The sequence below is a fragment of the Gekko japonicus genome, unplaced genomic scaffold (assembly GCF_001447785.1).
Source record: "Gekko japonicus isolate JY-2015 unplaced genomic scaffold, Gekko_japonicus_V1.1 scaffold1597, whole genome shotgun sequence".
Taxonomy (NCBI): Eukaryota; Metazoa; Chordata; class Lepidosauria; order Squamata; family Gekkonidae; genus Gekko; species Gekko japonicus.
In genome coordinates this window covers 358,994-370,813 of record NW_015169222.1, presented here as the reverse complement: position 1 = coordinate 370,813, position 11,820 = coordinate 358,994, and the positions used below count along the sequence as shown (strand labels likewise).

The 11,820-nt window shown below is 40.4% G+C and overlaps 1 protein-coding gene across 1 annotated transcript in view; it reads right to left on the bottom strand.

The window, feature by feature from the left end:
- ROCK2 (Rho associated coiled-coil containing protein kinase 2) overlaps positions 1–11,820 on the bottom strand; it is a 157,356-nt gene that overhangs the window by 21,756 nt on the left and 123,780 nt on the right. Inside the window, exons 19-26 of the mRNA XM_015416412.1 lie at positions 9,220–9,404; positions 8,143–8,212; positions 6,415–6,518; positions 5,933–6,119; positions 3,947–4,040; positions 3,767–3,861; positions 2,802–2,981; positions 2,230–2,398 (exon numbers count right to left, since the gene is read on the bottom strand). Coding sequence (XP_015271898.1) covers positions 2,230–2,398; positions 2,802–2,981; positions 3,767–3,861; positions 3,947–4,040; positions 5,933–6,119; positions 6,415–6,518; positions 8,143–8,212; positions 9,220–9,404 — 1,084 coding nt within the window. The remainder of the gene's footprint in view (positions 1–2,229; positions 2,399–2,801; positions 2,982–3,766; positions 3,862–3,946; positions 4,041–5,932; positions 6,120–6,414; positions 6,519–8,142; positions 8,213–9,219; positions 9,405–11,820) is intronic.

Sequence of the window (11,820 nt, the reverse complement as noted above, 5' to 3'; positions counted from 1 at the left end):
TCAGTACCTTTGGCAGTAGCCTGGCATAAAGATCCTGGGGAAAAACCTTTTTTGCATTGGGGTCATCACCTTCTCTTCCTTCTCCTCCAATAGTCCCCCCCTTCTCTTTGGTTGAGGAGGAATCTGGTCCTCAGACTGAAGGCCTAACAAGGACTACAGTCTCTATGGGATCCGGGCTCTTCTACCTTTCTCTTTTTTGATCTAGGAGGAGAGATAGATGCGCTGTCCTAATTTCCCTTTCTGCAGGGGCACGTCTCTACTGTGGTGCCTCCTGTGTCTGTTTGAAGGGCCTATCACAAAGCTGCTGTTCTGTCTGGATTCCTGCATGAACTACCTCATCTCCTCATCTCTGATTTTATCCATGCCAGGAGATCTGCCTTGGCATCCTCCTCTGACAAATCCATGTCATAGGTTCTTTCTCCCTCCCTAGACCGATGGGAAGTAGGGGAGGAGGTGGAAGCTGAAGAGCTAGAGAGGTCTAAATCACAGTCTCTAGGCTTTGGGAAGTGGACAGCCTCGCCTTCATCACCATTTTCCCACCAAAACTGCTTGCCTCCAAAAGGAAAGAGAAAGCAGTCACTCACAAGGAAAGAAAATGGCACCCTTACTCCCAGAGGCCAGAGGGAACCTAGCAGACCTATGTCTTTTGCCTTCCACAGAAAGGATGATTCCCCCACCACCACCAGGCTGGCCTTACTGGGGTTCAGGCAGGGCCTTTGTATTGGGGCTGTTCCTACAAGTCAAAGTGGAGCTGCTCCTTTCAAGCCTGTGAAAGCATGGCCGTGAGAATGGCCACGTAGGCTGCTGCTGACTCTACTATGCCCTCCAGATTACTAAAGGGGAGTACTTCCAGCCCAAAGGCTAGGGACCTTGGCAGGACCCGTGGCTGTGACTATCAGTCTTCTGAAAGGCTCACTGCCGCTCCTGTGCGATGTGGGGAAGGAGGGAACCAGCCCTTCTCTTCCCGTGAGAGCCTTCATCTCGTCTACCTGCTTTCCTGCCTTCCGACTGAAGACACGTCTCCCGGGATCACTGTGCTCAAAAGGAATGCCGCTGCTGCTGTTCTGCTCTGAAAGCAGGGCTGAAAAGACTGGGGATACCTGGGCAAGTCCCTCCCCTCCGGGATCGAATTCAGCTACTTGACCCTGATTCCAGAAAGGAGGAAAGTGAGGACTGCCCCACTCCCAGGGCCACTGGAGAACCAGCTTTTCCAACAAATAAATCCAAATGCATTTTCTCTGGAGCTGGTAGTCAATTAAAGATTGCCAATTCATCATCTGGCTATCAACTAATCATATTTTAATAGATTTGAATACCAAAATCTCACAATAGACATAGGTGTCTGTGGAAATATAGAACCAAATCTGAAATGACATAGCATTTAATACACCAAAGCCAAGTGTGCCTTTCAGTCTCAGCTTCCAATTACAAATTTGTCTATTAAATCTACTGATTAAATCAATTAAAGTTTGAAACCCTCACTCTCTTATCTGCAGCTCTTTTTGCCAAGGGTGGGAACCACTGCTTATAAGTGGAACAGCTTGAGTGTTGTCTACAGTTCCAGATAGCATCCACAGCGTCTAATTAGAATAAGTATCAGTGGATCTTTTAAGTGCCACTCCTTTCCTCATGCAGCACACTCCCCCTTGATTTCAACTGCTTTCCATGTTAGTAACAAATAATTAGAGAGATGGCCTTCAAGCATCAGCATTCTGCCACTAAATGCTTTTCAGGCATGTCACCTGGGCTGTCAGATCCTGAAGGAACTTGTGTGGAAGACAATGGTTCTTCCTCTGAGTCAGAGTCAGAGTTGAGAAACACACGAGAACTGGAAGGCTTAGTGGCAATACTGACAGAGGTAGAGGAACGTTGGTAGGTAAAAGACATAGACTCCGTTGTGTGGGATTGAGTAATACGAACTGAGGACCCAGCATTCGGGATGGGAAGTGCAGAAAAAAGATTAATGAAAAAATAGTTGGAGATACTATTTTTCTTCCTCAGCCATTAACAAGAGTTATGAACCAAGAGCAAATATACACAAAAAAGCTTTAATCTATTTCTTCATTTAAAAAAACAGATTTTCTTTTTGCTAAAATGTTGGAAGCAGAGAGAAGAAATGAGAAGAAAACACTATTGCTATTATATTTTTGCAAGTTACAGAAGCTACCACTTTAAGTGTTTTAATTTCTGTGACAAAACAGAATTACGTTAACGAAGGAAGAGCCTTACCAGGAAATCCATCATCAGCTTCTGCATCTCCAGGGCCACTGCCTATACTGGTGCTGTCCAGACCGATATGTATCATCTGAAGTTGTGAGCGAAGCTGCTCAATATCACTATCCTTGCTGTCCAGGGCCATTTGCAATTCTATTCTTACCTGGCTCTCTTCTGCTATTTGCTGTAAAAGGATAATAGTAAGTACAAATCAAACATCAATTCAGTAATAAACATTTACTACAATGTTCAGAATTTTTTTCTTTGTAGACTTATGCATAGAGCACTGTTCCAGCCCCCACCCATGAGGAACAAAATATACACCCTAAATTTGATGCTTACAAAATGGCCTGTATTTGAGCAAAGACAGGTTGCACAAGACCCAAGGAATGAAACAGAAGGCGTTAAGAGGCAACAGGGATTGTGGCCATTATAATCAGGAATGCACTGAACAAGACTAAATTATTTAAAATATAACGCCGCTTACAAGGTCTGAGAAATTCAGAAGCATTATTCTGAAGTAATTTCTTTTTCAGCAGACTATGCAGCAGCTTTGGTCCCAGAACCACTTGCAGAAAAGTACTTACTGCTTGCATTTCATTAATCTCCTTCTGATACTTGATCATCATTTGGGTTAATTTTTCACGCTCAGACTTCAGCTCCATATGCAGTTTCCTGTTCTCTTTTTCTTTCCTTCTGACATCAGTGTCAGCTCCTCGTTTGACAGGATCCCTGCGATTCATAATTTCAGCTAACTTGTTTACAGCCTTTAAAAGGGAGAAAGGGAAGGAAAATAAAAGTGCTAAATTAGAAATGTAATCAGAGGTCAAGTCTTCAGCTCATAGTAGTCACTATTAAATAGTCATTTTCTTACATAAAATAATATAATCCAGGTGGCTATTTTTTTTTACTTGGAAAGCCATACAGAGCTTAATTTGTGAAAGGAGGCTCTTGCTTGTTTGAGTTAGAAGTGTGTGTGGGGGGGGAATCAAAATGCAGCCAGGTTTTATGTATAAATTACTTCCTAAGGATCAGATTAAGGGTTTAATCTCTTCTTCTTCTTAATCTTAAATGCCAGCAATTTTATATTACTCATGTCAGCCCAACTTTACAAGATTGGTGTACAATGGCTACATGTTCAAAACTTGTAGACAGCATAGATTTTTTAAAATCATCTACTACATTAATGTATTTGCAGACACTGTTCTGCTTATTTAGGGATTATGTTCCTACTTCAGTGACCAAATACTAACATAAACAATATCTCTAAACATGCAGATTGTACATCTGATGAAATTGCCCACAACCCACAGGAATGTGTGCGATAATAAACCAGATATTCTCTAAGAAGGAAAGGCAATGTATGTGTTATCACCATTTTTAAAACACAGTAGTGTTAAGGATACTTTCCATGATACAAGTTTAAAGTTACAGATATTTACATGGTTTTCATATGCCAATATTATCCCACCCCTTCTATTCTCCCTCTCTCTCTCCCTGCCTCCTATGACAGTGAAGTATTTTCTTGCTGCATTTCTGGTTTGTATTTTACCTGTGTCTTCAGGGTTCTTTCAGTAAACAACTGTTTCTCATATTGAGTCTTAACAAGTCCTATATTTGTTTCTTCATCCTTCATTCTGGCAATTTCTGAAACAAGAAAACAGAACGATCAAAAACAATCTTTGCTCAAATAGGAGTTAGTTTTTGAAAAATAAAATAAAAGAATGCTCACGTTCTTGGACTTCTTTAAGTTTATTATTCAGCTCTTCTTTCTCATTTGCAAGGTTAGCTACATCACTGGTGAGCGTCCTATTCGCTTCTTCCAGCTAAAATATAGACATTAACACAGGAATGTGTCACTCATGGAATGGGGTGCGTGAAGAGTATAGAAAGAAAGGAAGAACGAAACTATTCAGAGATTGTTCACAGGACCACGAGTGGTCGCCATTTGGGAAGAGGACTCTTGAATGAAAAAAGCATAAGACAAAATGAACACAGGAGGATGAGGCCATTAAAGGATAAGCAAACAAAATTCTGTGGGAAGCAGAGAAGAGATGAATACAAAGCTTAACAGACAGAAGATATAACAATGAAATTGCAAAAATACATGATGGAATGAGTAGTGAGTCAAACACAAAAGAAAATGCAATGCTGTAAAAAAATTAGAGATAGTCAGAGACTAGGATTCAAAAACTAGAATAGGGGAGTAGACAGGTAAAACACAGGTTCAGAGATGAATGTCCTTTGGATCAGAATATGTATCAGAAGAAGAACAGAAACCAGAATCTCCCAAACAGTGTATTTAAAAATAACCCAGGGTGTACTGATAAAACTAATGCTGGCAGTCACTGTGGGCTCGGATGACACCCAGCTCTATCTGCCTGGATCAGGCAGAAAATCTGACCAGGGCATTGGAGGCCATGGCTGGATGGTTACAACAGAGCTGGTTGAAACTCAATCCAACTAAGATGGAGGTCCTGTATGTAAGTCGGGGGGGGATTGGGTTGGGTATCAGGCTGCCCGCCTTGGATGGCACATTACTTGTGCTAGCCCAGAAGGTGAGAAGTCTGGGGGTGGTCCTGAATGCCTCACTTTCTATAGAGGCCCAGGTCGCCACAGTTGCTAGGTCTGCCTTTCATCATCTTCGGCAGATCAGGCATCTGGCTCCTTACCTCTCCCTCCAGGACCTAGTTACAGTGACTCATGCAATGGTCACTTCCAGGCTTGATTACTGTAACTTGCTTTATGTGGGCTTGCCCTTGCAGTTGATCTGGAAACTCCAGCTGGTGCAAAATGCAGTGCCTGCTAACTGCACTGCCTATGCGGGCACACATTCAGCTGGTGCGCTGGCTATCGACTGAGTACCGGATCCGCTTCAAGGTTTTGGTATTGACCTTCAAAGCCTTATGTGGCCTGGGACCGACACCGCCTGTCCTCATATGTGCCCCAGAGAGCCTTGAGCTCTGCTGAGCAAGATCTGCTGGTTGTCCCTGGCCTGAGGGACGTCCATTTAGCCTCGACTAGGACCAGGGCCTTTTCTGCCCTGGCCCCAGCCTGGTGGAACATGCTCCTGTGTGAAATCAGAGCCCTGCGGGACCTTTTATCATTCTGCAGGGCCTGTGAATTGGAGCTGTTCTGCCAGGCCTTTGGTTGAGGCCCCCTGCTGAAGACACCATCTGTGTGCAGCCTGAATTAAATGAATTTTAGAGCCCTGTAGCACCAGTATTGATGTAGTTTGTTTTCAAATGGTGTTTCAAGGTTTTAACCGATCATTTATTATTGTGTTACATAGCCGCATGGCATAACACTTGTTGTGATCCACCCTGAGCCCATTCGTTGGGAGGGTGGAATATAAATTTGAAAAACAAACAAACAAACAAACAAAGCCCAAAAGGTAATAATAAATTATATGCAGTGATTCTAGTGAGGACATGACTGAATAGCTTCTCATATTTGTCTGGCATAAGTTAAAGTATGCAAGTGTGAACAATACATACTCTCAGTCCTAGGAAACATTTTCTGAGCACTTACCAATTCACTTTTTCATTGTGCAACACATCTTGCCCAACAGATATCCAGTTGCTGTACTGAACAACTGAGTACTGTTTCAGGCTGCAAGGACTAAATCATAATACTAGAGGACTGCTTGTAAATAAAGACATTCCAGTAGGCAAAACCCCCCAAAACCTACAGTAGGGGCTTGATGTGAACCACTTACAGATCCTATTGTGGCATCTTTTTCAGCAAGTTCCTGTTTGTGCCTAGCCATCATTTCTTTAATCTCCAATTCTTTCATGATCTTTTCTTTTTCCAGATCGGAGTACTGTTCTTCAGCAATGGACCGAGCCAACTGTTCTGAATCTGCTTTGGTTAGTGTGATCTCAAGTTGCGCTGCCAAGGAATCCCTGCAAGGCAAAGACATGGTTGAAGAAATTATTCCATGCCATTTCTTAACTTGAATATATGCATATTGTTATGTTTACAGAGTTGCCAACTACCTGGAGAAATAGCACCCTGTCCCTTTTAACAGAGGCTTAATGGGTTGTTATTTACCAGGTGATGGTACTTATTGCCATGCTGTGAAAATCTTCTGCTGCCCTTTTCCATGCATTTAGTCTCTATTAAAAGCCACAGTACATTTTTCTCCAAGCCTGTTGGCAACTCTACATATGGACAAGAAGCAAATGGCTGAAAGCTCACCTTTCATCTTGCAACTCTTGCATCTTTTGCTGCATTTCTTTACAAAGTTTTGTCTTTTCTTCACATTCTTCTTTAAGCTCCCGAACCTGTGTCTTGTATAAAGTCTGAAAATTTTTTTTAAAGGAAAACTGATGTGAACAGTGGTATAATCAACTGATCAAGAAAGTGTGATTCTAGAGAGGGTTTTCATTTGCATTAATGCTTCTTGAATATATGGAATCTTCACAGCTGTTTGTCACTGTGCCATCAGCAGCTAGCTGAAGCCACACATCAGTTGATGATACTATCATGAATGAAAGTATGTAACAGTTAATTCAACTAAACTCTAAATGTAGCCACGTAGAACACAGTTTGGGTCCAGTGGCACCTTTTGAGTTCAGTGGCACTATTTAAGACCAACAAAGTTTTATTCTAGGTATAAGCTTTCATGTGTGTGTGCACACTCAAACTTTGTTCTACTACTTCAGACCACAGCTACCAACCCAAGTCTATCTGTAGCCGTGTAGTTATGGCTTAATAAACAATTCTTAATTTCCACATGTCTCATAAAACACCCCCCCCCAATGTATCATTATTACCTTTTCTACTCACTGCAAGTTTGAAAACATGAGTTCAATTTTTTTCACTTGATGAGAAATTGCAGTGTGCTAACAATGCTTATTATGAAGCACATGCAGAACAAAGTTGTCAGAGCCATGACGCAATTGGTCAAAACTCTATTAATTACCATGGGGAAACAACATTCCCAAGGGGATAAAGCTACAAGATGCAGAAATGAAATAACATTTTTATATTAAACTATAGGAACAGAATAAGATACTTATGTGCAGCACATACTGAAAAATATTGTTCTGCTTCGAGCTGGTCTTGAAGTTCCTTCATTTGTCCATCAGCATCTTGGCGTTCCCTATTCAGAAGAGAATATAAATACACAGAAATTATTATGTAGTTCTTCTGTCAAGCAAGAATAAATTATTTTCCACTTCCCAATCCTCCCTTTCTTCTTGCAGTTCAATAAATTAATAGAGCAAATTTGTGAAAGGCAGATTTAATCCTTCCCCTTCTTAATGCTTCTTGAATATATGGAATCTTCACAGCTGTTTGTCACTGTGCCAGCAGCAGCCAGCTGAAGCCACACATCAGTTGATGATAGTATCATGAATGAAAGTATGTAACAGTTAATTCAACTAAACTCTAAATGTAGCCATGTAGAGCACAGTTTGAGTCTAGTGGCACTTTTGAGTTCAGTGACACTTTTAAGACCAACAAAGTTTTATTCTAGGTATAAGCTTTCATGTGTGTGTGCACACTCAAACTTTGTTCTGCTACTTCAGACCAACACAGTTACCAACCCGAGTCTATCTGTAGCCATGTAGTTATGGCTTAATAAACAATTCTTAATTTCCACATGTCTTATAAAAACACCCTCCCCCCCAATGTATCATTATTACCTTTTCTACTCACTGCAAGTTTGAAAACATGAGTTCAATTTTTTTCACTTGATGAGAAATTGCAGTGTGCTAACAATGCTTATTATGAAGCACATGCAGAACAAAGTTGTCAGAGCCATGTTCCATGAGTGTAAAACAACGCAATTGGTCAAAACTCTATTAATTACCATGGGGAAACAACATTCCCAAGGGGATAAAGCTACAAGATGCAGAAATGAAATAACATTTTTATATTAAACTATAGGAACAGAATAAGATACTTATGTGCAGCACATACTGAAAAATATTGTTCTGCTTCGAGCTGGTCTTGAAGTTCCTTCATTTGTCCATCAGCATCTTGGCGTTCCCTATTCAGAAGAGAATATAAATACACAGAAATTATTATGTAGTTCTTCTGTCAAGCAAGAATAAATTATATTCCACTTCCCAATCCTCCCTTTCTTCTTGCAGTTCAATAAATTAATAGAGCAAATTTGTGAAAGGCAGATTTAATCCTTCCCCTTCGTATTGCAGCCCCCCCCCATCCCTGAAAAAGTGATTCAGAGGACTAAGGACCCTTAAGAGTAGTATTGGATGAAACGTGAAAGCTGCAGAAAGAAAGAGCCAATTGGCTGTCTGCACCCTTTTGTACTCTTGTGTGAAGTCTTCCATGAAGGGAACAAGAGCTCACAAGAGTGGAGGTGGAAATTTCTGCCAATTCTCCCTTCCCGCTGCAGCCCAACTGTATCCTCATCTGTTCCAGTAGATCTACTCAACCTCCACGGTTGGGGGGGGGGGGCGTGTTGCACAGGGGTTGCTGTTTTGCTAATTTGCTGTTTGCAATGGGTTGAATCTAACCCAATGATGTGAAGTGGAGTAAAGTAGGACCTGGCTGCCCCTCACAATGACCGATTTACTAAAAATTCCATATATATGTACTTGCAGTAATGTTGCTGCTAAACACCACCTCAGCATGAACAAAAAATTCATGTCAGGCTGGTTTGTGAATCAACTAATCTACACGCAAACTTGACACCAAAGAAATTCAAACGGCAGAGATCTGAAGTGTAAGAAAGTTACTCAGATTCTGAGTGGCCCATGTGCACTCTTCCCTGGTGGAGATCCAAAGTGGCTTACATCATTCTCCTCTCATTCATTTTATCCTCACAACAAGCCTGTCAAGTAGGTTAGGCTGAGAGTGTGTGACTGGCCCAAGGTCACTCAGCAAGCTTCCATAGTAGAGTGGGGATTCAAACCTGACTGTTTCCTGAGTGGTTGCAAAGCACCTTAACTTTATTTTACTAGCAAATCATTATCAGCTCTAATGAGATACTGAACAGAAATGATAAACAACTTTATTGTTGAGTTGCCTTACTTGCGGAGTTCATTATTTTGTTTTTCCAAACTTAGTTTGATTTCAAGAAGATGATTATTCTCCTGCTTTAGCTGTTTCTCTGACATTTTCAGTGAATTGACATGTTGTGTTTGCATCTTGAGGTCATTCTGTGTGAGGCAGCGCTTTTGTGTTTCCTGTTCTATTTTTAATGCCAAGTTTTTTACCTGGAAAATAACAAAATTGATTCCTTTTTAAACATAGACATTTTACACATAAGTACACTAAGAACAATATATATCATGTTTACTTTTCTGAACAATATTTTATCAAGAATTAACAGTTGGCCATCTAGGGATATTTAATCAGGTGGGGACCGAAGGAGAAAGCTACTTCAAAGGAGGAGACAGGCAGCATTTAGTTCCCTGGCACTAATAAGCATTACTACATTACTCGCAAGAAACTACTTACAATTGAAAACTGAAAGGCTACAGAGGAAAAAAAGCATATACTGCTTGGATTCTTTACAGAATAATCAAAGAGGTGGCTATCCATTATAAGATTTCCCAACATTCATAAACAAAGGTAAAACTAGTTTTAGGAGGGTAGCTGTGTTGATCTGCAGTAGAACCAAGATTTGAGTACAGTTAAAGCTCCTTTAATCAGAAACAGAGGTAAAATGGTGGGTTTAAAACAGATAAACAAACATGTTAACTGTATATTATATTATTAAAGCAGCTTAATAATTCAATTCCAATCAAATTTACCTGTGCATCTCATAGTTGACTGGAACTTATGTCCAAGTAAACAAAACTAGGAATGGAATGTGAGCTACATAAGACACAAGTTTATTGTGCTAACTATCTTTATTGCTATGCTAAACTTCTGTGTATATATTTTATTATTAAACATGCTTTGTTCTATATCATTGCCTTGGTCCCACTGGAAATTTCTACAGATGGAAAGGAATTTTTTTTACTTCCCTCATCCTGCTATAGCCCAAAATGCTGCTTGTGTGAGGAACGGTGATCCCCCAGGACAGCAAGAAGGGGGGTTGTGAGGACTGCTCCCTAATCCATCCCCTGCTATCCACTCTGGGATCCAATCCCATGTCTTAAACTGTGGACTACCTATTATCTCCAACAAAAATTAGAACTCTAGGACTGGGTACTACTTCTAACACCCGACTTGTATAGTGTGCCAAATGACTATGCAACAATGCTTCATACGAGCTTCTTTTATTATATCCAAATATATATACATTACAGATCGTGAGTGGTTTTTATTTAGAACTTGAAATAGTGGTTGAAATGGTGTTGCTTTAATAGTGAGGGGAGAAGCAACATAAGCAATCAGTGACTATAATGCAACGTCTGACAGGATAATCTTAATAAAACTTCATGGAAACATAACCATAATTCAAATTTACTCCCCAGCTATAGATGCTGAAGAGGAAGAAAAGGAAAGTTTTTATGCAAGCATCCAGGAAGAAACTGATCACACATCTAAATGAAATGCACTGATAATTATTACGACTAGAATACAAAAGTAGAAAACAAAGCAGAATCAAACATTGTAGGAAAACTGGGACTAAGATTATGAATAAAGCATTAGAATGACTTACAGAATTCTGTGAAGCCAACACAGAATTCTGTGAAGCCAACAATTTGTTCATTGCAAACACAAGCTTTGGGCAACCAAGCAGATTGTATATGTGGATGTCACTGGATGGTCAATACAGAAATCAAATAGATCACAAGGAGAAGATGGAGAAGCTCTATTTTCTATGCTAAAACAAGACCAGGAGCAAACAGTGGTACAGACCACAAACTGTTAATATAAAAAAATAGAATAAAGCTGAAGAAAAACACTTAAATCAGCATAGTGCCAAAAATATAATATAATATTCCTCAAGATTGACATAACAAATTTGCATTTGTAAACCAGCGGAACTGTGGGTTAAAACCAGAGACATCAAGGAATAATGTGAAAAGACTATTCCTGTACACCCCCCCCCCCAAAGGAAAACCCTTGATGGATGATTGATGAAACTCTTCAAATTGCTAAAGATAGATGAGAAGCAAAAGTAAAAGGTAACAGAAACAGAATTCTAAATGTACCTTTTCAGTGGCTTGCATATAGAGACGAAAAGAACTATTATAATAAACAATGCAAAGAAACAAAATCGAATAGAAAAGGAACAACGAGAGATCTGTTCCACAATTTCCAAGAAATCAAAAAAAACTTGTGGACCCTGATCAGGTAGAAAAGCAGAATTAAAATGTTTTAAATAAAAATAAATAAATAAATTCATGCATGGCTAGGGATGCTGAAAGATCATGGAAATACATTATCTGATCAAAATAAATCAACAATACACTGACGAGCTACACATAACAGATGAAAGGATCACAGACTGCTTCAAAGAAGAATCTTTCGGTAAAGAACTTGCAATTTTAGAAAGTAAAGTAAAAGCTGCACTCAAAGCAATTGAGAGGAAAATCACCAGGAGTAGTAGGCTTGCCAAGTCCCCCCGGGGGGCGGGGAAACCCCCGCCCCAGAGGCCTGTCCCCCGCCGCCGGCGGATCAGGCCCCAGATGGAACCCCACCCCCACGTGCACGTCATCAGGAAGTGACGACGCC